At 49.3% G+C, this 27,195-nt stretch overlaps 1 protein-coding gene across 4 annotated transcripts in view; it reads right to left on the bottom strand.

Annotated features, from left to right (window-relative positions):
* Positions 1-11,960, bottom strand: part of EBF1 (EBF transcription factor 1) — a 261,512-nt gene extending 249,552 nt beyond the window's left edge. For all 4 annotated transcript variants that reach the window (XM_058034565.1, XM_058034566.1, XM_058034567.1 and 1 more), the window contains exons 1-5: positions 11,827-11,960; positions 10,353-10,509; positions 9,982-10,045; positions 9,773-9,828; positions 713-786 (exon numbers count right to left, since the gene is read on the bottom strand). In XM_058034565.1, the coding sequence (XP_057890548.1) occupies positions 713-786; positions 9,773-9,828; positions 9,982-10,045; positions 10,353-10,509; positions 11,827-11,960 (485 nt within the window). The remainder of the gene's footprint in view (positions 1-712; positions 787-9,772; positions 9,829-9,981; positions 10,046-10,352; positions 10,510-11,826) is intronic.
* Between the last annotated feature and the right edge of the window lie 15,235 nt (positions 11,961-27,195).

Genomic DNA, 27,195 nt, shown 5'->3' with positions numbered 1-27,195 from the left:
ACTTTAATGAGACTGAGAGGTCAAGCTCTCTGAGGTGGAGAAGGGGTCTGTGGTAAAAAGGAAGTAGAGGAGGCTTCACCTACTTCAACCAGCCAGAACAGAGAAGGAAGCAGCTGCAGAAGTTTGGGGGAGAAGATATTTGACTGAATTAAAGTCACCAACCCCAGGCAGGGCAAGAGAGCACTGGGCAGACCCAAATCTGCATGGGGAAATTTAAAGAAAATCAAGAAGATGACATCTTTTGCACAGAGAAGTTTCAGCTGCTCCACTCTGACCGAGGAGAGACCCCACGTGAGCAGCAACCAGGACAAAAGAACCTCCTGACCTCACTCCTTAATGCACACCCAGAAAAAAATAAATACTATTTTGTCATTTTGCCGAGGAGTTTTTGTTGGGAACAGGGGACAGAGACGTTTATTGCTACAAGACTATAATAGGCTGTTAATTTCGGTGAGGAGACCTTTTGTGGGCTACAGTGTCTAAATGAAAACCAGCAGCATTCTGTTAAGAATAACTCTTTATAAATAATTGAAAACTAGTGTGACAACTGAGACCTTGCTGCTAATTACACACACCGAACTGTGTTATTTTGGGATTGTTTAATGCAAGAAAGATAAATTTAAGTCCGAAAATAGCTGTAGATTCAACCTAGATTTTGGGAGACAGATTCATCTTCTCATCACTAATTAACTGGAAGAGGGGTATTTCTTACCTGCACATTATTTCATGCGTGAGCAGAACTCGGCACATTTCTGGGTTCTTGTCTTGGCCTTCATATACTATTGCCTAGAAATAAAAGACATTTTTAGTTGTACATAAGGTTGAGTTTGGAGAAAATCAAAACATGTCACGGTAAGCAAAGGCTCAGCAAGTTACAAACCACAGCTCAGGCTAAAGAGAGCTGGCATCTCCACCAAACCTGCTCCAAGACCTGCAGTTGTAAAACAACACAAGCTGAGTACAGCTAAATTCCCTCCTCTCTGTTGCACATCTCTCCAGCAGTGTGTAGGATGGGTTTTTTTAGTAGTCAAGACAACCACAATTTTCTTTTCAATTCAGAATAAAATATAAACCTAATAGCATTAAAAAGAAGGGGGGGGAAAAAAAGAGAGAAAGAAAAAAAAAAAACAGCAAGGCTTGGTATACTTTGGGTCCTATTCATTAAAAAAAAAAAAAGGCAGAAAAGAGAGCTCATGCATTTTTAATTACAAAAGCTGCACAGCCCAGGCATTTTCCTGGTAGCTCCTGAGAAAGAGCCTGGGCCTGATTCTTCCCTTGAACCTCCTGATCCAGCGCTTTCCAGAGAGCACCTCCGGAGTTCCAGGGGTATAAATAAGTGAGGAGAAGGCCCTACCAGAGCAGAGGAGACCAAAACAAACAGAGGATCAACCAGCTTGAGAAATTTGACTCTGAGACAGCACAACAGGGAGACAGGGAGAATCCTTTAAGCTAAAGCTGTGGAAAGGCAGAGTGTTCACATTTCAAGAGCAGTCTACGTTTGCTCCCACCAGCAGCAAGGGATCGGCGTTACCCACGAGCTGGGTTAGTGCTCACAGCCCCTGTGGGACAGGATTTCCAGCTCAGCCCCACAGAGTCATGTTTTCCAGCCAGCCCTGCTCCCAGGCACCAGCCCCCCAGCAGCAAAACAAGAGTGGAGTTTCCCTTGCAACAGCATCTTTTGCCGGCACTGAGGTTTCTAAATCTTTTAGGGTGGCACTCCGGAGCGGGGATCAGAGCCCCAGGCTCGGAGGGATGACCACCCCTTGCAGCTGAGCATCAGCACTGTCCTTAAGCTTGGTGAGACCTTTTCAGCCTCTAAAGCACAGAATTTAAAACAAGAAATTGGGGGAAAAAACTCAGTAGGTAAAATGATATCTGAGATGGGTCTCCCTAGAGCTAACAATAAAATAGAGACTGAAATTTAAGAAGTGTGCTCTACGGATGAAACACATTTTAAAAAATGAGATCTAGTTGAAATGGAAGCATAGAAAATACTGACAGAAAAGTAAGTTACCTTAATATAGAACAAACTGTTTTTCTAGTCCTTACAAATGTAACCCACAAAAGGTAAGAGGTGTGGCACTTCCAGAAGGGGCACAAATCTCAAAACACACAAATCTGAAGAAGCATGCACTGACCCTTACACAATTTAAATGGCAACATGCAATATTAATATCATGCATTATAAAATTCCATAATATTTCCATAAATAATACCATAAATAGACCTGTGTTACCTTTGGTAGTTTTAACTTTTTAACTTCAGTTTTGCTACAAGACTTCCCCAAAAACCTAGGAGCTTCTGGGCTGGGCTTTTATAGCTGATAAAACAGGGGCTGCCACTAATTGCCACTAATGGGCCCAGAGCCTCACCTGGCTTCTGCCCCCTCATTTGTAGCAGTGAGGGACAACAGCTGTGAACCCAGCACTGGGAAAAAGAGGATGCACAGAAAGTCCCCCCAGCACAGACACCAGCAATCCCTGACCCCAGCTAGAACCCCACCTTGAGCTACTTCCACATCAGTACCCAAGAGAGGTAGAGATGGTTTGCAAGAAGCCTTAGAAAATGGAATTACATGGATTATAGCAGGAGGTGGACAAATTCAGAAGAGCCTCATTCCCAGCATTAGTGGGGAAGACGGGGAGAAGCTTCCTCCAGGCAAAGCCAGAGAACTGAAGTAACTGGCTGACACCTGGTGGGGTCAGTCAGCGGGGACATTGCAAAGACTCCAGAAAACCCCAGATCAGGTTCCACCTGGCAGTGGAACAGGCCAGGCAAGGAGGAAGCTCATGGCACTTCTTGGACTTCATCAACAGTTAAAAAATAATCTCCCTCTGAGAATGCAGAGCAGGAGGAAAAAGAGCAGATCTACTTCTGAGGCCTCTAGTGGGGACAAACACCACCAGCCCTCCTGTCACCTCCAGACAATCACAACATGACATGAGAGGAGAGGGCTGCTGGACTCAGCTCGTTCTTCTTATACTTCCAAATATTAAAATAAATTTACCCAGGATGGGTTAGCTTGTTGCCAGTGGAGCCAATGAAGTGACAAACCAGAACGCAAAATTTACTTTCTTTTTTCCCCCTGCCCTCTCTCCTCCTCTCCCCTTTCTGCTGCTGTGCTTACTTAACCTCCAGGTAGCTGCTTAAATAACTCAACTAAATAGCAATAATGAACGGGCAGAGTCAACACTGTGCTACATAATCACCTTGTCTGTTGTGTTTAGCATCAGTGATCCCTTCTTTGCGTGCATGACATTCTTCTGCCTCCCTCCACGTTAAGGATTTGCTTCTCACTTTATTTGCATTCAATTATCGAAGTTGCACCCGTGTACATTTTGTTTTCTCCGCGTCAAACGCGGCTCCCCTTGCCTGCCCTGTTCCTGCAGGAATTCCTAGGAAATTCTGGGGAGCGGGAGGACGCGCTGGGGACTGAAATGACTGCTCACTTCTGAGCAGCTCATCCCCATCTCCCCACTCCTGTGTGCCCATTTACTTGTGTGGAGCACGGTGTGCCCCCATGAATGGCTGCCCGAGAGCCCTGCAGATACTCGACCGCCTCGCAAACCACGCCGCTCTGAAGCATTAATTCTACAATTAGTTTCAAAAAGGAAACAGGAACTGCTAAAGTTTCAGATCGTTAGAGCTGCCAGAAGTATTTTTACAGGAAGGGTCTACTACGTTACTGTTGTGAAAATGTTTAGCTCTCGGATTTGAGAAGCTGCTCTTTTTAACAAAAATATCTTGATTTTTTTAAATAAATTAAGCGGTTTTTAAGTTCAGGTTTTGAAACAGGGAGATTGCGTCAGGGTTCCCTGTCGCACTAACGTCGTCATGATTTTGTCAAATAGGGATCACATTAATGAGAGACAAAGTGAAAGTTACAGTGCATAAACTTAGACCACAGCAGAGCTAAAAATAAGCCTGCAGATACACATCAGAGTTGCACAACAAAACACCGGCAAAGGAAATGCAAAATTATAGACTTTGGGTTTTTTCTTTTTGTTTACTTCATGTCGTTTTAACTCGGTGGTAATTCGTAAGCACTTGAAAATAGCGTTTCTTCTCCTGAACAACTTAAACATTTCTCCACAAAATTTATCTTCCATTTTGCCAGCTGTTACTCACCCAAGTAACCTTCCTGCAAGAAGTCCCAGTGAGTAACAGTCACTCATGCACAAACAGACCTCAAAATCCGGCCTCGAAAAATTTGTGTCAAAAATATGACGCTTCCCTACTTGTCTTTAAATAAAGCTGCATAAAAAGTTTAATCAAATTCAATTCACTGCTTAATAACAAATAAAAATTACTGCATTGAGCGCATCACAGTGAAGTACGTCCAAAAATTCACCTAAACTTTTCACTGACTTCATGAATAAAAAAAAATAAGAAGAAATAAAAAATAAAAAGGAATGGGGGCAATACACAAGTCAAGGCTGCAGTTCTCATTTAATCTACTTTTTCCCCAGTAGATGCAGTAAGATAAAGCAATAAAATAATCTACAAACAAGCCGGAAAAATACAGAGGCTGATTTTGTTCTTAACTATTCCTGAATAAATCCAGATTTATGCTGGTACAAGTGAGGGCAGAATCGTCTCCTGGTGTCAGTTTGCCAGTCAAGCAATCCTGCTTTCAGAACTGGACGAAAAACAATCTTGAAGGAATGAGATCATGGTCATTATATTACTCAGTTATGTCATGGCCTTGATTTTAAAAGAGTAAGAGAAGGAGAGAAATCACCAATGTGCATCTAAATCCACTTGCTTTCAGATTCCATCTGCCTCACAAAACAAAGTATCTCCCTCACCGAAATAAAAGAGAAGGGAAAACTCATTAAAATTAGGGTCTTTTCCAAAACAGAACTAAAATGATTTGGAATGACGTTTACAGCTGTACACACAGGGAGAAAATAAAATCCTGGCCCCACCGAATTCAATAGGCGCTTTGCAATTGACTTCAGATGGGCCAGAATTTTACCCAGAGAGGATTAGGCTTGTATCCACTGTATATCTACAGAGAAAATACTGTGAATTACATTTATTTGGCTTTGAATCCTTAACCCTCAATTACCCGAGGTTTTACCCCTTCCCCAGGCAAAACCTCGACCCATCCCAGGGAGGTTTATCCCGGACAAGCAGCGCGGAGCTGGTCCCGGGGCCAGGACAGGGAGTTCTTGCTCTGCCTCTCCACACACAATTCAGAAGCATCTAATTATTTTATCCAGTCTCCCTCTGCCTTTGATTCACAGCCTGCTTATCGATGTATTCACACAAATTAAATAAATTTATCTCTCCTAATATGTTCATTTTTAATGGTTTTCAAACATTCACATGGAAACAGCTCTAGCGTAAATATCCCAGAACAAATGGCTGTATATTATACAGGAGGGAGCAGTTGGGCTGCCAGACTGGGAATGCACCAGGCCATCTGGCTCAGGCAGTCTCTCCAAAATCCTCAGCTTTGTTTTCACCCTCAGACTCCAAACAACACATTTTCCACTGTGATGAGTTTACATTTTCCCAAACACAGGTCCTGATCATGCATGCAAATTCCAAACTTCTCCATTCCTCTCTGTACAAGAAAATTAAAATCACCTGCGCTTCTGACATCTCACCAAAGGCACAAGAAAGCTGCTAAAATCTGGTGCAATGTAAACTTTCCCCGTCACAGGGGTTAGGTTTTGTTTTATGTTTGTGTGAAATTTCTCCCAGTCTGCTGAGGCTCCTCTGAACTTATTGATAACATTTTTTTTTCCCATGCGTGTAGCTGCCAGAGAAGGGCCATGCCATGCACAGAATAGAGCTGATCAAATATCTGCAGACATCAGAGAATGACAGACAAGTCAACAGAAAAACCATTTGCATCCAGAGTTATAGCTCTGAAAAAAAAAATCCAAATATAAACAGGGTTTAAGTCTGAAGGAAGGATTTTTGACTCATGAGTTCTCTCAGCAATAGACAATAGCCATCGAGCAAAACTTATGATTCTCAAGATGCCTGAGCCATATTAGCATCCGTTATATCTTATGGATGAGAATAACTGAAGGAAAAATGGGTGGGGAACAAGTATTTCAGATTTATTTCCTCCATCTTTCCTAATAGTGAAATACCTCAACTTTATGAAAATACAGCCGAAGAAATAGAAGGCATCTCTTCTCCACAAACATATTAAAATCCCTTGAGTTGCCTAAAAACTCCAGTTTTATTAGAGCAGACATATTTCACATTTTGCAGGCAATTTTGAAATGCATCATTGTTGGAGGCAGATCTTCTGCGGGAGGAGCTGCTGCCTTACGGAAAGCAACAGCTATAAAGTTTGGGATCCTACAGGGTTTTGAGCGCATTAGGAATGCGATCCTGACATAAAATGAGGTGCCAATATAACATTAAAAAAAATTTAATTAAGCCAGTACTGACACCGAATGTTGTTGCCTGAACTGGAAGGAGCTTCTCTGACACAGGAATGATTTGTGTGTAGCATTTACAATTTTTAAGTGACGGGGACACATTTCAGAAACTCAGCGAGACCCCGAAAGCCACGTAATTCCCATTTCACCCAGCGCTTCTCCGGGGCCACCACCAAAGCACAGTTCCCCAAACACACCCCAAAATGAGGCACTCTGAGACCAAGCCTGGCTGGGTTTTCCCTTTGGAAGTCCCACAGCCTCGTTTCCCAAGGAATGCCCATGCAGCCCGAGCTCCTGCTCGGGGCAGCGCGCGCACAGCTCATCCCACAGCCAGCTCTGCCTGGGATGCAGCTCCCAACACAGCTCCTGGCTGCCTCAGAGGTGCCACTCTCCAGCCCCACTTCCCATCCTGCTCCACAGCTGACGGAGAAACACACACACACACACGCACCAGGACACGGAGATCCCTCTGTTCCACCCAGCAACTCTTGCTATGAGTTTCTTAGCTGGGCACAGCCACACAAACAAATCCCTGACTTAGGCAGAGCAGGAACACTCAGGAGCAGGAACATCTCCTCCCTGGTACATACACAGCCCCCAGCATAGCCAAGCCCTGCCTACCTACTGCTCTAACACATGCTGCTAATGGGACATTCACATTAAATCTCTGAGCAGCAATCCTAAGCACAGAAATCCAGGTCTGATTTGCAGAAGGGCTTTTATTTTATCTTACCTAACTGAATAATCCGCAACCGTACAAAACCTCGCAATTTGTAACCGTGACACAAAGAGAATATATTTAAATCTGATGTGTCCGTATTAAAAAATAATAATAAAAAATTAATATTTAAAAAAAAAGCCACAGATACTTTCCTGTATGATCTGGGGAACCTAACTCATTCAAGCTTTGCTTCTGTGGGATTTTTAATTTGCCACCAGAAACCTCAGAGTAGCTGTAATTTCAGTCTGGGAATTCACAATTATCGAGTGTGTGAATGTGCGTGTGTGAGGACTGAGCAGATACTTGCCAGCTGAAACGTGTATGCTTCTGCAACAGTTTCATTTAAAAGTAATCATTTCGTTATCCAATTTGTTCTGAGCGTCATGCATTAAAATACTACACCTTCAAGTAGACTGACAATATATATTTAACTTTCATTAAAAATTAAAGAATTTTCAGACAGTCTTTGCAATATTTAATTACAGTTTGATGATTTGAAAGTTACTTGAGAATCTTCTATATAATTCACTGTCATAAAATATAAATGATATATTCAACATTTGGGTGAGCTTCTGTCATGTGTTGTACTTCACTTCCTAATAAGCATTCAGTAACCGACGCGATCCCAACTCTGAAATAATTTCACTTTTGAAAAGAAAGAATTAAAAAAGGACAAGAAGGAGAATTTAGGGTCTGGCCCCTGAAAAAATTTGGAGCGGCACATGCCACAGTTGTGACATGATAATGATCTATTTTTCATAAGCAATTATAGTCATGCCTAAAGAAACTACAGATATGAAATTAATATGTAAGCAAACATGTATGCATCTAAAACAGCCTTTTGCTCCCCGTTTTCCAATCTAAGCTCAGAGAGCTTTTGTTCTAAAATCCTCGCTTCTCAACCCCACTGCACTTTTCCCAAAATCTGTAATTTGCACTAACTTTGTTTTACTAAGACTTCCTGAAATCAGACAGATTTTTTTTTCCTCCTGCTTCTTCATTGTGAACGTGCTTTAAAGCTACACGGTAGGTCTTACAAATAAACTGTATCTCGGGGTTTTCTTTTTCCCCTTTCTCTCCAAAGACCCTCTGATGACTTGATAATAATGAGAGACCAAGAGGTCAAACAGTGCCTTAGGATGAACTCTTCATATGCAAGATGCCTTTGTTAAGAAAATTATTTTGAATCCACTGCTCTCCATGAGTTCAGGGCTCTGTTTTCAACAGGATTATGACCAGCGGTTTCTGCATTTCCGTAATGATAGGAAAGCTATTTAAAGATAATATTTATTGATAGTCTCTCTCACACGATCTACACTGAAATACACAAACTCCAAAAGGACTAAAAAGAGTTCACATTTCAGGAAGATTTTGTTACTTTTAACACAAACTAACCAATTTGTGCCTGAAAACCAGGGAATGACAGCAAACGCTTTCCAGGATTTTTTAAGAAGAAGGGTATGTGGCTGCTGGTTTAATTCCTACAAGGAACGGGCTCCGTTTGGAAGCGTACAGTATAACAGAGTTCAGATGCATAGTGGATTGTCTAGTAAAATTCACCCAAGTTCCCTATTTCTTTTTTTTTTCCTTTTTTTTTTTTTCTGTTGAAAGACAGTCTTCAATAGCAGGAAAAGATGTTTTGGGACCATCAAAGAGAGTTTTGTAAAACAAACTCAGTCCTTAGAGCTTTATGTTTTGCTGTAGAAAAGAAACCCAAATACAAGCCAAGAGTTTTGTCCTTGCAGACAACATACAAGGACTGACGTTTCCTAGCGGTACAAAAAAAAAACCCTTAATGTTTTCCTTAAATAAAATTTAAGAATTTTCTTTAACAAGTAAAACAGATTAGGAGGGGAAGAAACATATTTTAAGAATTAAAACGCTCAAAAGCGATCCCAACTATTTAAAAGAAACATATTCTAAGAGAAAAATATTCTGACAGGAGCAGGAAAAAAAAAACAGAGTAACAATTTAAAAAGGGGAAGAAGGAAAAAAGAAAGGAGAGAGAGACTCGATTTGCTCAGATAGTCCCTTTGTAAAAATACTGGTTTTAAACAGAAAAGTATTTTTTACAGGTAGGCGCGCACGATTATTACTCTGTTCGGGAGGCTACAGAACAGGCTTAAAATGAGGATTAATCCACTGACAAGCCCTGCTGCCCTCCCCGAGTCGGACACCGAGCTCGCCGCTGCCCGCGCCGCGATTCTGGGGTCTATTCCGACACACGAACGTGTCGCGACACCGACACAGCCGCTCCTGCTGCAGCCGGCGGGAGCGGCCGGAGCGACAGAGCCCCGCGCCGGGCAGCGCCCGTGCCGGCCGCGCTGGGGGCTGCCGCAGGCCGGAGGTTAATTCTTATTAATTAAGCGGCAAAACCATCCGCAGCCCTGGCTGGCACCGTGGAGGGCCGCCGGTATTTCTCTCCGGCAGCCCAGCAGCGGCAGGCAGGTCCCGCGGGCCCCGCTGGCCGCCCCGCAGCCCGGTGTTCGCCCGAGCGGGAGCGCGGCCGTGCCCGCGGGAGGCGGAGGCTCCGTCCCGGCCCCGGCGGGCAGAGCGGCCCCGCCGCGGGGGCGGGTTTGGCTCCCGGGGCCGCCCCGACGGCTGCCCGGCCACCCCCGCTCGGCGGCCGCCCCGCAGCACCCACCTGCTTGGTCATGGAGTCGATGAGCCGCACGTAGAAATCCTGCTCGGTCCTGATCCCTGAAACAAGGCACAGCCGTGAGCAGCGCGCCGGGGCTCGCCCGAGGGCTCGGGCCTGCCGGGGCCGCCCGTGTCCCGGCTGCGAGCGGAGGGGAACCGGGGGAGCCCGGGCGCTGCTGGGCTCTGCACGACGGGGGGACTGCCAGCCCTTACCATTGCTGTAGAGCAGCTGCAGGCGGTAGTGGATCCCGTTGTTGGTCTTTTCGCTGTTGGCTTCCTGAAGTCAAAGGCGACACGGGAGGCCGGAGGGAAAAAGAAAACAGTATCAATGGAGCTTCTCCATCACTCGCACGCCGGGTGTCCCCGGGGTTGGATGGGGCAGCTCTCAGCCCTCTGCCCTGCCCCGGGCATTGCGAGGGAACTGGGGACATCCCTTCCTCGTCCGCCCTCCGGGACAGGGGAAGACAGGCGCCCCGGAGGCTGCCGTGGCTCCCGGGACCAGCCGGTGTCGCGGCCCCGAGGGAGCGGAGCGGGGAGGGCCCCCGAGAGGCGGCCGAGCCCCCACGGGGCACCAGGGTACTCACCTTCTCCTTCTCCACGAAGCCCACGAAGGCGGTGCGCTCGATCTCCACGGGCTGCCCCTGCCGGTCGTACAGAGCCAGGACGAAGTGGAAAAAGTTGGACTTCCTCAGGTTGGAAGGCGGCTGCTTCTCGAAGTGAGCCCGGGCCAGACCCACTCCGCTGGGACCAGAAACACGCGGGTTAGCGGCAGCTCCGACACCGCGGCCTCACGCACCCCCAGCCGCCTCCCGGGCCGGTGCCTTCCCCCGCCGGGACCCGGCTGGGCCCCCCCGGGACGGAGCATCCCTCCCTCCCCCGAGCCGCCCCGGGGCTTTTCCCTCCGGGCACGGAGAAATCCAGCTCCAGCTCCGAACCCCGCGGAGCCCCGACCCCATCCCGTCCTGCGGCCGGCCCGAAGCCCCCGGGAGCCCCCCCGGCCGGCTCCGGTACCCACCAGCCCTCCCCGGGGCCCGCGCCCGCTCGCAGCCGGCCCTGCATGGCGGGGCAGCCGCGCTCAGAGCCGCCGGCGCGTTGCCCCGCGGAGCAGCATCGCTCCTGCCACTTCTCAAACTCGGCTCGGAGCTGTCACAGCAGCGCCCATGTGCCTTATCTTGCGAGCCTTTCCTCCCGCGCCGGAGCGGTGGGTAAACACCGAGCCCAGGAGACAACTTCAAATATTTCAGGGTTGTCCCTGCAGAAACTTTCCCTTCCTTAGAGGGCTCCAAAGGGGGGGTAGCGGGGCGAGGTGGGAGACACTGGGAGATGTCAACATTAAACTGATGCCGGATGATGCCGGCTCCAGGGCTCAAGCTGCGAATCCAGCATCAGGCTTTGGTTCGTGTTTGGGTTTGGTTTTTTTTCGTGGGGAAGAGGATGGGAAGAAGGAGAAATAAGAGAGAAAACGAGGCTGGGAGTAGCTTCGCCAAACCCATCATATATTTGGAGGGATTTCTTTTAAAAATCTGAGATAAGTGGCAGTGGTTCTACAAAAGGACTTCAAATTAAATTTCGCCTGGAGTACGCTTTGCAAACTCCCTACTTATCGGAGGAGAAGAAGAGGAGCTGCTGATTCTGACGGGAATAGGAAAGCGAGGTAGAGAAATATATTTTGGATACATCCGTGCACAACTCTCTGTTTTCCGGAGGAGCAAAGTGTCAATTGAAGATCTTAAGACTAAATCAGCAGCAAACATAGTTTTGAAAACTCCTTCCTCCGAGCGAACACGCGGAGCCAGAGAGATGAAACCTACCTATCCGCACCTAGCGAAACTCGCCACTTCCTTTATTGTTGTTATCATTATTTAATAAAAACTCATTCCTACGGGACAATGGGGATAAATATTTAAGTGGCGACATCTACGCGAAACTCAGTGCCGGTAGCAGAGCTGCAGAGCCGGGTTTTTGTTGCCGCGGGGGGAAAGGCGCTGCGGGCGGGCGGGGAGCGCCCCGGGGCGCGGAGCGGGGCGCGGGCGCGGAGCGGGCGCGGAGCCTGCCTACCTCTGAGCGGCCGTGCTGGCGTCCAGGACGCCGGCTCCCTGCATCCACGTCCGCACCGCGTTCATCCCCGCGCCGAGGGGCTCTTCCTTCATGCTGCTCCCACTCCGCTGGATGCTTTCCTGAATCCCAAACATGAATCAGAAACAACAGCGCAAATCTTCCTTCTTTATTCGAAATTTTTAAAAAGTGATAAAATCGCCAGGCGGACTATTATATTTAGGGTTTTTTCTTTCTTTTTTTTTCCTCTCTCTGCAGCTGATCGCTGGAATCAAAGCAAGTCGGAGAAAGCAAACACAGGCACGCACATTAAAAAAAAAAAAATCCAGAGGCAATCAGAGCCCGGTTTTGTTGCTGCTGTTTGCTGCGTGTGCAGTTTGTTTGGGTGCTTGGATGGGCTGGCGGGGTGCTGGGGGCTGGTTGCAGCGCTCGCAAGCCGGAGGAGTACTTGAAGTCCCTTTTGTATGAAGACACCCCTCGGATGGCAGCAGGCAAAAAAAAAAAAAAATCTCAGATGGCAGTTTAAGAAACAATAGGACGAACGGGAGCTGCGGCAGGCTCTGCTACATCAAGTGTCATTTTCCAGTGACAAGAGAGGCAAGTCCCCCCCCTTCTCCCCTCTCTCTTTTCTTTCTTTCTTTTCTCCCTCTTTCTTCTCTCCTCTCCCAGCCGAAGCGCTCTCCGCTCCTCTCCTCTCTCCTCCCTCCTCCAGCCGCGCAGGAAGCGAGTTGCCGGAGCCGGGCGCACGCCGGGAAGGGAGCGAGAGGGGCGCACCCGCGGCGGCGGCGCGGACGGACGGCCGGAGGGAGACCCTGGGGCTCCCCGTGCCCCCTCCCTCTCCCGCAGCGCCGGGCGGACTCGCCGTCTCTCCCTATGGGAGCCACTTTGACTGTCCCCGCCGCCGAACACGAGCCCCGCAGCCCCGGCGGGCGGGGGGCGGGGCCGCCGCGGACACGCCCCCTCATTTGCATCGCGTCACCGCCCCGCCCCCGCGCCGCCGCCGCCAATGAGCGCCTGCAAAGCGCCGCCGAGGGGGCGGGGTCACGCCTCCCTCATTAGCATAGTCCCGCCCCCGGCGCGGCCGGCCCCGGGGAAAGTTGCCCCGGAGCGGCGGGGGCGGGCCCGGAGCGGCGCGGCCGCGCCTTTGTTCGGGAGCGCCGCGGGCAGCTCGGGCACCGGCCCCGCGGGGCTGCCCCGACCCCCGCGCCCGGGGACGGCCCTGGCCAGGCGGGCCCGCACAGCCCGCACAGCCCGCACAGCCCGCAGCCGGCACCGCGAGAGCGGGGGTGGCCGAGCCCTCCCCGGGATCCGCCGGCAGCGCCGGGCTGCCCAGCGCCGCTGACCAAACCGGGGATGCCCCGCGCCCGCCGGCCGTGCCCGGTGCCCGGGCTGGGATTGTGCCTCGCTGGGAGCGCGGGTGGGGCTCTCCCCCGCCGCAAGTCCCGCTGCATCCCCTCCGCTTGCCCCGGCTCCTGCCCCGCTCCCGGCAGCGAGCGCTGCTTTGCGCCACAAGCACGCGATTTCCGAACAGGACAGTTCGCGGTGAAAGTTCTTTTTTCCTTTTTATTTTTCCCTAGGAAGTCCGATTTTTGTTTTCTCGGGGAAAATAACAATTATAATAAAACCAGTTCCTGTCCTCGCTAGGAAGAGCCGGGCCAGTTGAGCGGCGGCCGAGCGGGCGCAGTCCCGCATCTCTCCGCGGGCTCCCGCTGTCCCCGCATCACCCTCGTCCTTCCCCTGCCCGAGCTCTCCCGTCTCCTCTCTCGCACGGGCTCTTGCCGCGGAAGGAGCTCGGTGCCGGTGGCCGGGGCTGTGCCTCCCCAAACACAGGCTCGCCCATCCTCGCACATATAACGGAACAAACCCCCGCGCGTCCCGGCACGCCGGGCTCCTCGCCTTCCCCACGGCGGTGTCACACGCGGAGGGGCACTCTGAAGTGTCCGGGCTCTCTCTGAAGCGCTGCCTGTCCCTCCGTGCCCCGCTCCCCGGCCGGAGGTGCTGCCCGGAGCTGTCCGCTCCTCCCGGGGCTGCGGAGCCCCGCGAAGGGCAGCGGAGCCCCCCGGCTGCATCCCCCGGCCGGGAGCCAGCTAAGGGCCTGCAGAGCAGCCAGCCCGGTCTATCAGCAGCGCTCTCCAGCTCCAGAGGCACCCCACGGCAGCCCGACAGCTACACAGGACCCTTCCCGACCACCTGTACATCACTTTGTGTGCCACAGCCGCCTGAGCCCACAGCCAAGCCTCGGGAAGAGAGCTCGGGCTCCAGAGCAGGCACAGAGCGCCTCGCTGGCACTGAGAAACTGCCCCCGATCCTTGCCTTGAGGCGAGTCCACACACAAAACATCCACATCCCCAGCATTCTGCATCCTCACACGGGAACTGTCACAGACAGCAAGTTTTCACATTCCCTGAAGATGCCATTTGAATCCTGACACGGTGCTACTGTGCCACATCTCAGGGAGATGTGGGAGAACACGGACACACAGCCACACATGAATATTTACACCACAGGTACGGCACAGGAGCAGTTTGGCTCCTGCACAGCTCGGGCTTATTGGGCTTCCTCCGGCTGCTGCTGGATCAGTTGTATCGTATCCAGCCTAAATGCCTCCGTGGTGAGATACATTCTGCAATTAAAAGCTATTTGCACCTGCACTGATTGCTCCTTTCCCAGGGCAGGGACCTGCCCAGGGAGGAATAATGCGTTTGAATCAATATACTGAGCAGTTGGCAGATTTCGCCCTTCAAATCTGTTCGGGGGATCGGGGGAGTGTTTCCACGCCTTTTCCAGGATGCTGAAGGGAAAAACATCCCAGCTGCAGTCTGAGGGCACCTCCACCAGCAGGGACAGCCAGCCTCGACACTAACATGGACAAGTTCTGCACTGTTTTCCTACTTAGACAAGATTTGTGCCTCTGTGCCCAGCACAGGGAGCTCCAGCTGCAAGCTGGCAGGGAGATGCCCCACCTGGGGCTTAGGGGTATTCCCAAAAGCCACTAAATAACTGCTGTAAGGATGAAAGAGTTAAACACTGGCTCGACCCTCCCAGGAGGAGTGTGAAAGGAAAGCAGAAGGGAAACAGTGAGGGAGTGAGAAAGTCAGGACTTTGCAAAAAAAGCAAAAAAAAAAAAAAATGCAAGAGAGCTGGCAGCAGGCAAGGAGACTTCTGTGCTCCATCCACCCTGCAGAGGCCAACCCTGGAGCACTGGGGCTTTGATTTTAGAGAATTCCCAGTTGCCTTTAGCATTCCCTTCCTGCCCCCTGCCTGGTTCTGCTCCCTGGACCAGCACCACCCCACTGGGACTGCAGCAGCACACAGATCACTGCCAGCCTGCTGGGAGGCTGCAGCATATTCCTGTGGGAAGCTGGGCCCATCCTCCCCTCAGCAAACAGAGCTGGGGGACCCTGCACAGGGAAACCCTCAGTGCTGGGACCCAGCCCTTCACTCCTGCTGCAGGAGCAGACTGGGGCATGCTGCAGTGAGGGCTCCCTGCAAGCCTGACTCAAATGCTCTCTACACAGAATGAAACACACACTCACACTTGCAGGCTGTGATTTGCTCCCAGAGGTGAGGAAGCTCCCAAAGTGAGCAAGAGCTGCAGGGTTGAGCCGTGAATTTTGGCCAGCAGCACAAAGCCAGGAGTGGGAGTTTGCAGCACAGAGACAGCACTGGGACATGGCCACAGTGTCCCTGGTCATGACAGATAGCAGGGATGGAAGCAGAGGAGGGAAAGGCTGGCCCTGGCTTGCTAATCCTATGTAGGGTTCCTGGGGAATGAGTGGCTTTGAGGCCTTTGAACAAGGGGGCCATGGAAGGAGACCTCACCCTGGAGGATAAACGTCACTTCTGTGAGGGAGGAGACAGAGGACCCAGAGCACAGGAGTCTCTCTTGCTTGGGGAAAGGCCTCTCCCCTGCCTTGACACCGTTTCCAAGTGAGCCCAAGGCTCCTCTCACCCCTGACCTGGAGTTTATCCAGGACAACTCCCTCCTCCTGCCTCCAGCCCTTCCTCTCCTGCCCTGCTGCTCCCAGCACTGAGGGGACAGTCAGGCCTTGCTTCCCTCTGCCCAGACCCCAAGGGAGGGAAGGAGCAGTTGGAAATGGGAATTTCTGACAGAAAACCTTCTGGTCCCTCATCCCTGACCTTTGCAGCTGGATGAGCCCCCCTCAAAGGGACCACGCTCCTTCCTGCCCCTCTTGGGAGAAGGCAGAGGAACGACTGACCTGAGCTGTGACAATGGGGGAAAGGGAAGAGCAGCCTCTCCTCTCAAGGTGGGACTGAAAGCAGAGCACTCAAGTGTTGAGCTCATACCTGCACTTTTCTGAGGGTTTGGAATTCACTCCTGTCATCCCCAGCGAAAATGCTTTCCATAATTATTTTCCTTACAGGCTCCTGTGCTGATCCAAAGATTTGCCATGCGCAGATAAATCCCATGTCTGCCTTGCCAGGTGATGGCACTGTTCACCTACTCGGGGTGCTTTATTCTTCCTACCTGACTAGCTCCTGGGGAGAAGAGGAGCAAAGGCTCAGAGAAGTGGGAATTGGGATAAAATACTCTGGCTGAATAGAATAGTCCTGTTCAGGAGAGAGCCTGGATGCCTTTGGGACCAGCAGAGGACCTGTCCACTACTTGATGGTGACAGCACCCCGCTTTCACCTCTGCTACAAGGAAGCAGTAGTAGCAGGTGACCCAGATGGAAAGGTTTCATTCCTCGAGGAACTTTCCTTCTCCTGCCTCCCTTGGGGTTACCCCTGGCTAGGATGGGGTATAGGGGCACAGGGAGGGAAGGCCAGCTGCGCTCCCGGGGCCTGGGGAGGGATCGGGGATGGGGAGCGGGAATGGGGAGCGGGGATGGGGAGCGGGGATGGGGATCGGGGATGGCGATCGGGGCCATCCGGGGCCATCCGGGGTCCCCCCGGTGGAGCCGAGACCCCGGGATTGGGGATTGGGGGGGGAGGAACAGGGGCGGCCGCGCCGCGTGCCCACAGCGCCACCTGGCGGTCGCACCGGGAACCGCCCCCGCCGGCACGGCGGGAACGGGAACGGGAGCGAGCCCGGGAGGGGGATCCCGTGGGAAAGGGGGTCCTGGAGAAGGGGGATCCCGTGGGAAAGGGGATCCCGGGAAAGGGGGATCCCGTGGGGTAAGGGGGTCCCAGGGAAGGGGGATCCCATGGGAAAGGGGATCCCGTGGTGTAAGGGGGATCCCATGGAGAAGGGGGTCCCGGGGGAGGGGGATCCCATGGGGAATTGGGGTCTTGGGGAAGGAAGATGCTTGGGGGGAGATCCCGGAGGACGGGGATCCCATGGGAAGGTCGGTCCCGGGGGTGCAAGATCCCAGGGGAGGAGGATCCCGGGGGGCGTCGCTCTCGGGGAAAAGGTGACCCGGGGCGGGGGAGCGATCCCCGGGCTGGGAAGGAGCCGAGATCCCGGAGGGGACCGACTGTCCCGAGGTGCAACATGCCGGGACATCCTGGGAGGGCGGCGGTCAGTGGGAGAGGTCCCGAGGGGGGGCAATGCCCAGGAGAGCATCCCCGGGGAGAAAAGCGGCTCTCACAACCCCCATTCCCACCCCCGGTATCCCGGCACCGGGAGAGCCCCGTTCCCGTTCCCGGGTCTGACAGCGAATGCTCCTCTGAGCACGGAGGGTGCAGCCCCCAGGGAAGCCGTGGATCAATGCCTGGGAGCGTTGAAGGCCAGGCTGGATGGGGCCCTGAGCAGGATTCTGGTTCCCTGCAGTACCCACACTAGCTTGCCTTCCATTTAAGTGTAGCCTGTATTTATTTGTTTATGCTGGCAGCCACTGGACAGATTACGGTTATTTTATCACACAGAGCCTTGCTATGATTTTTACATTGTGAGTTCAGCAAAGCATTAAACATCTAATCAACTGCTCTTGGCTTCAGGGAGAGGGAAGTACTTGTCTCCCATTGAGGAGTGAAGGCAGAAATCCAGAGGCAGGCCCTCCCTCCCTCTGAGAGGATGAGTTTAAGCACATTACATGGAATGGATTTAAATACCTACTAAAGTTGTCACACGCTTTGCTGAATCAAGACTGAATATTCTCAGAAGTATTTAAGTGGCTCTGGAATCTATATCTGCTTTTAAACACTTTCATAAACTCTGAGGACTTTGCATCTTGGGATTTCGACTTAAAGGTGCACAAGCTCTTTTGAAGGGTGCCCTCCAAAATCCCAGGCAATTTCCCACATGGGGAATTGGGTATTCAACACTTGCTGGGTTGCAAGCATGAAGATTTCCATGTCTAGGACTGGATTGTTTGGGATTTGGCTGCTCTTTTTGGGCTGACCATTTGGAAATCTGTTCCCACCAGCATTCCTGTAAACATCAGAAGGCCCTATGCCTTCAGCAGAAACAGAACTAAGGTCATCATCTGGCTCAGAATTCTGCTGGAGCCACAGGCATAGCTTTGAGCAGTCAGATTTTACCTGAGCACAGCATGGGAGTGTTTTTCTTGCAATGAAGTTTAAGATACACAGAGACACTCACGTTTACCTTGACTTTCCAGAGCTTTGGACAACTTGAACTTCAAGCCCCGGTTTTGTTGATTCAGATCAGGGGATTTCTTTGTTTTCTTCTTTGTTCAGGATCTCTGTCACTCGAGGCAGACCAAAGACTCCAACCTGGATTTTCCTCATGTTCCTTCTCAGGGCCTTTTTCTAAAAATATCCAACCTGTGTGAAAAAGAAAATTCTGGTAAAGGAACAACTGGACAGTGCTGGTTACACAGGAAGGAAGGAACTCATTGGGAACTCTGGGTTATTTTGTGTTAGTTAGAAAGTTTGTACTTGTTTTAAAATCTGCATTTCAGATTTCAGCAGAGGTAAGGCATGTTTAAATGTTTTTAAACACGGAATTTTTTTGGAAGTTGCTGTTCATTAACTAACCCTCATGTTGGGGGTGGGACATGGTGGTCCTTGGTGAAGCTCAGCCCCTGCTGACTTTGAAGGGGCAGCTCTCTGAGCAGGCATCTGCGTGCACGAGTGTTTGCTCCATATGCACACACATCCATTATGGATGAGCACAAATGCTGCTCCTGCTTCCCCAGCAGCTTCCCCTGGCAGGGCTCACATCCCCCTGGTCTCACTGCAGGGCTCAGGAAGGGAAGCGTTCAGAAGCCTCCCAAAATGTGCTACAAACGATGGATGGATGGAGAAACAACTTCCTCCAGCTCTGAAACAGAGCCATTGTCATGGCGTGATGGAGGAACTGTTAAACAGACACAGCAGCAGCACCGGGGCTGGACTCAGGCCAGGGCATTTCAAGCAACTTGTAAAAAGTTCACTGATTCTTTAATGACTCCACCTGGCCAGAGCAGGAGCCCTGGTTTGTGTGCCTTGCAGAAGATGTGCTGCAGGAGGAGTGTGTCTGGGCTGATATGAATCAAGGCAGTTCCTCCAGCGCCGTGCTGGTCTGGAATAGCTGTTGACCTGATGGAGTGTTAATGGGAACATTTATTTGTTTCTTTATCACTACAAAGATGTCATATATACTTACCCTGCTGCTGCCACTGTTCCCAAAGGGCTGTCAGCACCAGAGCCATTATAACACGACTGCCAGAGGTAATTTTTTTCCCCCCTCACACATTATTTCTTCAAATGATTCTGCGGAGAGAGAAAGAACTCGGATACAAAAATTGCTGGTTAAAAGAACAGTAGAGTGTGATGTGAGCCAGAGAAGCTTTCCTAAATGCCTGTCAGTCTCTGCCTCTATTGCTTACAGAGAGCAGCACAGACACAGCCTGGATCTGTGTTGGCACAGGGGGTGTGTACTGTGCCTGGCACTCTAAGGATGGGATTTGCCACTGGAGCTCTCCAGTTTTTGGGGACAGGTGACAACTGCGTGGCCTGTGGGACCAGGAGCTGCCCTGCATCCCACCTTCATATTTCTTCAAATTTCTCACGTGGGAGCACAAAGACTCTACCAGAGTGTTTTGGTGGCACAGAGCAGTAAATGAAAATCAGGCAGAAGCCCACTGCCTTTACCTGGGGAAGAAAAACAATCCCATTGCATTTCATTTGTGTCACGCCACGACCTGACAGTTTAAGGAAATTGCTAATGGGACCTTTTACTGCGGGGTCACGAGTTCAGCCCTGGCTCTGTCGGTAATGACCAGCAGCATCTGATGAATGTTTGATGGCCTGAGATGAAAATATGGCTCTCAATCCATTTATCAGTAGGAAAACCCTTCAACAGCTCCAGCCCCTTAAAGCTAATCCCGACAGAGAAGGCAGCGAGGGGAAGGAGCCCCTCCACAGCCCCACGGTGGATCAAGGTCAGGATGGGGCCATGCAGATGGAACAGCTTAGAGCAGACAGGGCTGGGCAGCACCTCCTGCGCACAAACAAATCCCCGGCTCAGTCCCTGCAGCACTCCCAGCACAGCCCGGGAGGAGAGAGCCAGACCCGGGGCTGCTCTCAGAGGGACAATGATCCTGGCACGAGGGGGAGATGCAAACATCGGGAAATCCGGGATCAAGAGCTGCCTGTGACTCGTGCCAGAATTCAGGAATTCGCAATTTTGCAAGCTGAGAAGTTCTGTTTGAGTTTCCCAATATTATAACACCAACATAAAGTTGAAACTCAAATATCAAGGTGACGGGTGAGAAGTTAGTAAATGTCCTTTTAAAATGGTTGTTGTTCTGGGTTTTTTTTTCCCCCATATCAACAGAAAAATAAATTATTGCCTGATTCTGTACTTCCCAGGCTGCTCCTTGCTTTTAAAAAGTGCAAAAGCTTTTACAGAATTTGGCAAGTGCTGAGAGGCAAAGGCTGCCGTGAGAGGGGGGCACAGGCAGAGCCCGGGCGCAGATTTGGGGCAGGTCTGTGGCACACACGAGCAGGGTCCAGCTCAGCCTCCAGACCCGGCTCTGCACCCCCTGGAGCCCCTGGGGGCCGCTCTGCGGGCTCAGCCCGGGGCAGGGGCGCTCAGAGATGGGGGTGTCTGTCCCAGCATCTCCCCGTGTCTGTCCCAGCATCTCCCCGAGCCCAGGCTGATCCCGGCAGGACCCAGGGGAGGATTCGCATCCCGGAGCTTGCGGAGCCTTTCCAGAGGCTTGAGGGAAATGGGAAAAGCGTGAGGGCCATCTGGTGGGAGCGGGGAGGGCGCTCCGCTCTCCTCATTGTTCTCCGCAGCTTCGCCGGGGCCGATTCCAGCTGCGGGCGCATCCCGGGAATTTGGGGGATGCTGGAGGCGCCGCTGGCACCAGCGACACGGCCGGCACCTAAAAACACCCGTTTAAAGGGAATTAAACTGTGCCACCAGGAAACACAACACGTGCAAGGGATGGAGGAGGCTGCTGGGATGGGGACCTGCAAAAACCTGCGGGAACAGAAGCTGCAGAACAAACACCTGTCAGGGATGGGAATTCTGGAGCCACAGGGGGAAAAAGGGATCTCAGCGGCGTTTACAGGGTCAGAGCAGGAGTGGTTTTCTACCCAGGAAAGCTCAGCACTGACCCACTGAAATCAGCAGCCTCCAAACCTTTGTAGCTGCAAGTGTAGAAAATAATTCTCTATTTTAGTGTTTCCCCCCATCTGTATGACATTTCTACATAAGACTTTATTCCTGTTGATCTTTACACTTCCTGGGATTTGATCCATATTGATCCACGTGCGCTTCCTTCTAGGATTTTCTAAGGCTGCAGAAATGACAATTTCCACACCAGTTACAAAATAATTACCCATAATAATTTAATAATGAGCTTTCCCTTTAAATTATTAACATAGGTAGCCAAGAAAATCGTCAATTTTAACAAGTTTAAATTCAAATGATAAATGCCAAATCTGTGTTAAAAGAGACCAGCAAATTAGTAATTAAAATATTTATGCAAGAAGGCAAAAGATATTGTATTGAAGGCGCTGCAGAGCAGGTTCCCATCAGAGTATGTGACAGTGGCCTGTGCTTGCACATCCCGGTTTTCAAATCCTCTGCAAAGGGAAGAGGGGAAAATATCTGACCCCATAATTGCAGCTGGACAGTGTTGAGTGGCATCCAGTGGGATTTCACCAGAATCCAAGCAGTTCTCAGAATACTCCTGGGTTTTACTGAGCAGAAATCCTGACCCAAATGAAATTATTTCTATCATACAAATCGTTATCTGCAGGAATCTCCAAAGGAAGGAATTGTCTTCGTGGCCCCTCAGAGCTTTGTCACTGAGAGCAGAATCTCTCTGTGCTGGTTTTTAAGAAAGTGGAGAAAAGTGGAGAAAAAATGCTTTTCTTTCCAGCTGAAAGAAAAGTACCAGTACCAAAGCAGATTTGTGATGCCCTGTGAATGTAAACCCCAATTTTCCAGCGAACTCGGCAGTGGTTCGCTGGAATGAGCCAGAGCAGCTCTGCTGTCGATTTTGATGATGAAGAATAACAATAATAGAAATATAGAAATAATAATAGAAAATAATATAAAATAATAGAATAACAATATATTATATAGTTTATATATAATACATATAATATATAATATATATTATATATTATACATAATATATTATACATAATAAATATAATATAATATAATATAATATAATATAATATAATATAATATAATATAATATAATATAATATAATATAATAATAGAAATAATAGAAATAATAGAAATAATAGAATAACAATATAACAATAGAATAACAATAACAGAAATAATGGAAATAATGGAAATAATGGAATAACAATATATAACATAGTTAATATATATTATATATATTATATATTATATATATAATGTATATAATATATTATATATTATATATTATACATAATATATAAAATATATGATATATTATATAATATATATTATATAATAACATATATAATATAATAATAGAAATAATACAATAACAATACAACAATAGAAATAATAATAAAATTAAATTAAATAAAAATAGAAATAATAATAGAATAACAATAATAGAAATAATAGTAATAATAGTAGTAGCAACAATGGGAATTGCAATATTCTGTTCTTCACCCTGTACAGCTCCCGGCCCCGTCTGGATGCGGAGCCGCTGCCGGGGCCGGTCCCGCACTGCCCCGCCGCGGCCGCCGCCGGCACCGGCTCCCACCCGGCTCCTCCTCCTCCTCCTCCTGCCTTTTCCCGCTCACCTCTGGCACCCGAGACAGGATCCAGCCCTCTGGGAAGCGCCCCCGGCTCCCAGGAAAGCGAGAGCTCCGCTGCACGGGACGTGCCTCCATCCAGCTGTGCTGCAAACATCTGCAGGGCGGGTGTGGGAGAGCTGGACCCTCATAAGGGATGCCCAGAGAAAAGTTTGATCTCACAGTGAGAGAGAACATCAGAGGAGCCAGCGCAGCCCAATCCCCAAACACAGCTGGATATGGAGCACAGCTGTGTCCAAAAACAGAGGGAACAACCCCAGAGCCATCAGTGCACGGACAGACCCACCTGATAAACCCCAGGAAAATCAGCCTTGTGTTTCCTGCTGAGAACAGGCTCATTTTCGGTGAAAATGTTCCTGACAGCATCAGTGCACCCTCCCTGCCGCAGCTGGGCACAGGGAAGGCTCACCCAGAGACCCCAGCTGGACAAGGAGCTGCCACACTCGCTTAAAATCAATATTTTAGCACATCAAAGCATAACGAACAATTGTAGAAATACTCCACCATTGTGTTTGAGGTTCTCACCCACAGACTGTTTCCTTCCACCTGTGCTGGTGGAGATCATTACCAGCCTTTGACCAGATCAGCTGTACCCCAAACTCAGCCACATCCATGCAAAGATTTTTATCTCAAAAAACAAGATGTATTTTAGCAGGTTACAATTTTTCATTTTCCTTTACTTATCAACACGTACTTTCTAACACGGACGGCTTTTGAGAAATTAATTTCCATCTGAAAACAAACAAGGGCTGAAACAGTTTACAAAGGAACCCATCTTTCAAGGACATTTCCTTTTAAATTGCACAATGTGGCTCTTAGCAAGGAAAATAAATAAAACTTAATCTCTCTGCATTCCAGCTGGCATTTTTTCCCCAAGCTAGAAGGGAACAATCAATTTAAAGAAAACTCAGACTATGGTCAATTAAGAAACTGTATATAATTTCATTTATAAATACCAGATACCTATTCAATTGATTATTTTAATCCAATTAAGTCAGTTTTTACATTTTAAAATTCCTAGGAATGAAGTCATTTATCCACATTGCAGACCTGGGCTTTTCACATCTGTTGCTGCAAAATTCTGCAGCTCATCTGGTCTTTGGCTGTGCTGTTAGCTGAGGGTGTTTCAGCTACCAGATTTATTTAAGGATGTGGATTGTAAGCCTCCAGGAAATGGCAACTACTGGGGAAACTTGTGTCTAATTACTTGTAACACAAAGAAATCTTTTTTTCCCTTTTTTTTTTTTTTTTTAATTTGGGTTGGTTATGTATTTAAATTATTTTTTTACTGTGCTTTCCCTCTTTAACCAGGATGGTCTCCCTTAGGTGTGGGTGTCAGAAGTTCTCTGAGTGTTGTTTAATGAGCTGCCAGCACCCAGCCCCTGCTTCTCCCCTTCCCAACCTCCCTTTTCCTCCTGACTCTGCCATCTTCATCCTCTTCTCTGACAGGGAAAAGGAGAAGGAAAAACCCTCTGGAAAACGACCTTTGGGCTTCTTGGTTGTAGAGAGCTCACCAAGTGTTAGCAGGCAAGCTTTTCTCTAAAAAGTGGGGGGTTTTTTCGAGAATAACCAATACCTTAGAGCCACAGAATGCATTTCTGTGTAGTTTATCAGCTGGATCACAACTTCCCTTATGAGAAGGGATGGAATGTCCCTGGCCAGGCTCTCCACACTGGCACTCAGCATTCCCAGGCACAGCAGGGCTGCCCCAAGGAGAGAAGCCACCACACCTGGGTGTCCAGCAGGATCCAGGGGGTAAAACAGCCATAATTAACAGAAACAGGCATTGTCAGAAAGAAAAGTGGTGTCTTTGGTGTGTGGGGCTGTGAGCTGTGATCTTCAATGTGGCTGCACGTGCATGTCACAAAAATGGGGACCAGCAACACCGCCACGCTCAGCATTGTGACACTGAGAGAAATGGAGTTTGAGGTTGCATTTACTGACAACTCCATGCCAGCAAAGCCAAGGAGATTAATGGGGAAACGTATTTGTCAATCTTTCCCACAAATGTTTCTGTGGGGCGACATCACAGGCAAGGCTTGGAATGAGCAATCAGGGACAGCAGCTCCAGGCACTGAAAAGCTGAAAAATTAAAGGTCTCTTCATACAAATTTAACATGCAGGAGGAAAAAAGGCAGCACCAATCTCTGGCCACCTCCCCAGCCCTCCTGGGAGCAGCACAGACCTGCAGAGGGCTTGGATTGTTCCTCCTTGAGACCTTCCAGCCCTGCACCAAACCAGGGAGGCCTCCTGCCCTGGCCCAAACAAAATCCGCTGACACCAGATCCACCTCCAATTGGTTCCTGTCATTCTGAATGTTTCCCAAAACCAGAAAATGCTTCAAATGGCCAGTTCTCCCCAAAAGTGCATGTGTGGGACAGGTGGGGCTTATGCACTGATATCATTATTCTTGTATTTTATTTGCCAGAGAATATCTGAATTTTGTATCAATTGAATTCAAACTCCTTGCCTGTCCCTGCCAGTTAGCAAAAATGTACTGTTCTCAAACATTCAGACAGTTAGAGCCAATTATTTTTGTCTATATTAGAAAACTGTTGAGGCAACTTAGAAATTTAATTTAATCAGGAGAAAGGAGACTCCAAAAGAGATTTTCCCATGGTGGAAAACCTTGTGCATTTCAAGAACTCTCAGCCTTGGCATAAATGAAGTGTTTCACTAGAAACAAGGAAGGAAATAGATTCCTCTGCTGCAAAATTGCCAAAAGCCAAAGGAGCTGAGAGCAATGCAGCTCAAAGGGAGGCTTTCAAATCAAACCTCCCACCACATGCTTGTTTCTCTCCTCATGGAGCCATCCCACCTTGTGTAAATCCATGTTTCCCTGAGCCCAGAGCTGGGACAGCCGATAGGATTGACTAGACACACACCACCACACAATGTGATCAGCACTCCTATTCCCAACAAAAAACCAACCAGCCATAAAATCCCCAACTGTTCCCATTATATCACCTAGCTGGAAGCATCTTTTTGAGTCCAAATGTTCATCAATCACACCACCATCATGAGTCCACATGAAAACCATTTCAAGCCTCAGCCTAGAGTTACACCCTGACCATAAACACTCCAAAAGCATTTTTTTTCTCATTTACTCATGCACAGCTGCAGAGAAATAGAAAATCAACTCAAAGCAGTGTGCAAGAGGGAGTTCTGCACCAGACAGAGCACAGAGGTCAGGAGTGTTCACCCAGATGCTCTACAGAGCACTGAGACAGACGGTTCATTTCATTCCTCCAGAGCAGCCTTCCCTCCTTTCCTCCTGCTCAAGTTTATTTCTCCTGCAAGATCTAAGCTGGCCTCAGTTTTGGCAGTTCTCACTTCATCCCTGAACTTCCTGACCTGCAAGATATGGCCTGCTTGCCTTATCAGTATTTATTTCCCACCCACCCCCATTCTTTGCAGGCATATTTTTGAGTTTCTCCTAAAGATAGCTGTCCCTAGTTTTCAGAAAATGGTATCCTGCCAGCATTTCTGAGTTGCCAAAAACCAAAAATGAAGCAAAAAAAAAAAAAAAAAAAAATGAACACACTCACCACTTCCTTTAAATTTTCCAGTCCAAATTTTACCAACCAGTTTGCTGTGCCTCATCCACCCTGCAGCACTGGACACGCTCCACCCCACTTTTGCTCTTACAACTCTTTGTAAAGTGTTGGCATCTTATGGAGATAACTCACCTTCCAAGCCCTGTTCCTGTGAGCTCTGCAAGCCTCCCTCTGCTCCCCTTCCTCTCTTTTCCCTCTTTAAGCACCATTTTTTCAGCATCAGAGCTGCTTCCATGCCCCTCTTTGCAGGGCACAGGGCTCCCTGAGCCTCCACGTCTTGCAGCCCCTTCCCCAGCACAGATCAGTCACTTGTGGGTCCCTCCAGTGGGAACACTGCAGCATCATTTTTCCTGAAAGATCACAAACCTTCCTGCTCTGCCAGGCTCCCCTCCAGGGCCACATCCACGTTTCCAGCCTGTAATCCTGGCAGGCAGTTGCTTGTTGAACCTGGTGCTGGATTCTTGATTCCCAGGGAGCCTCCAGGTGCACTCACCCACATTGCTGGGAATCCACAGCTCTGGCATTACCAATTAGCTATGAATAATTCAGGTTATAAATTGCAAAGTCCATGGCCAAAAGGCTCCTTGGCACCAGCAGGGAAAGCAAAGCTCAGGGGGTTGTTGTTTCTTCAACGCCACTTCCTGCACTTATGAAAATGATGTGACAGTGTGGGATAGGAATGGA

Source organism: Melospiza georgiana, chromosome 15, assembly GCF_028018845.1.
Source record: "Melospiza georgiana isolate bMelGeo1 chromosome 15, bMelGeo1.pri, whole genome shotgun sequence".
In the NCBI taxonomy this organism is placed as follows: Eukaryota; Metazoa; Chordata; class Aves; order Passeriformes; family Passerellidae; genus Melospiza; species Melospiza georgiana.
The sequence above is the reverse complement of the archived record's forward strand: the minus strand, read 5'-3'. Positions and strand labels throughout refer to the sequence as shown.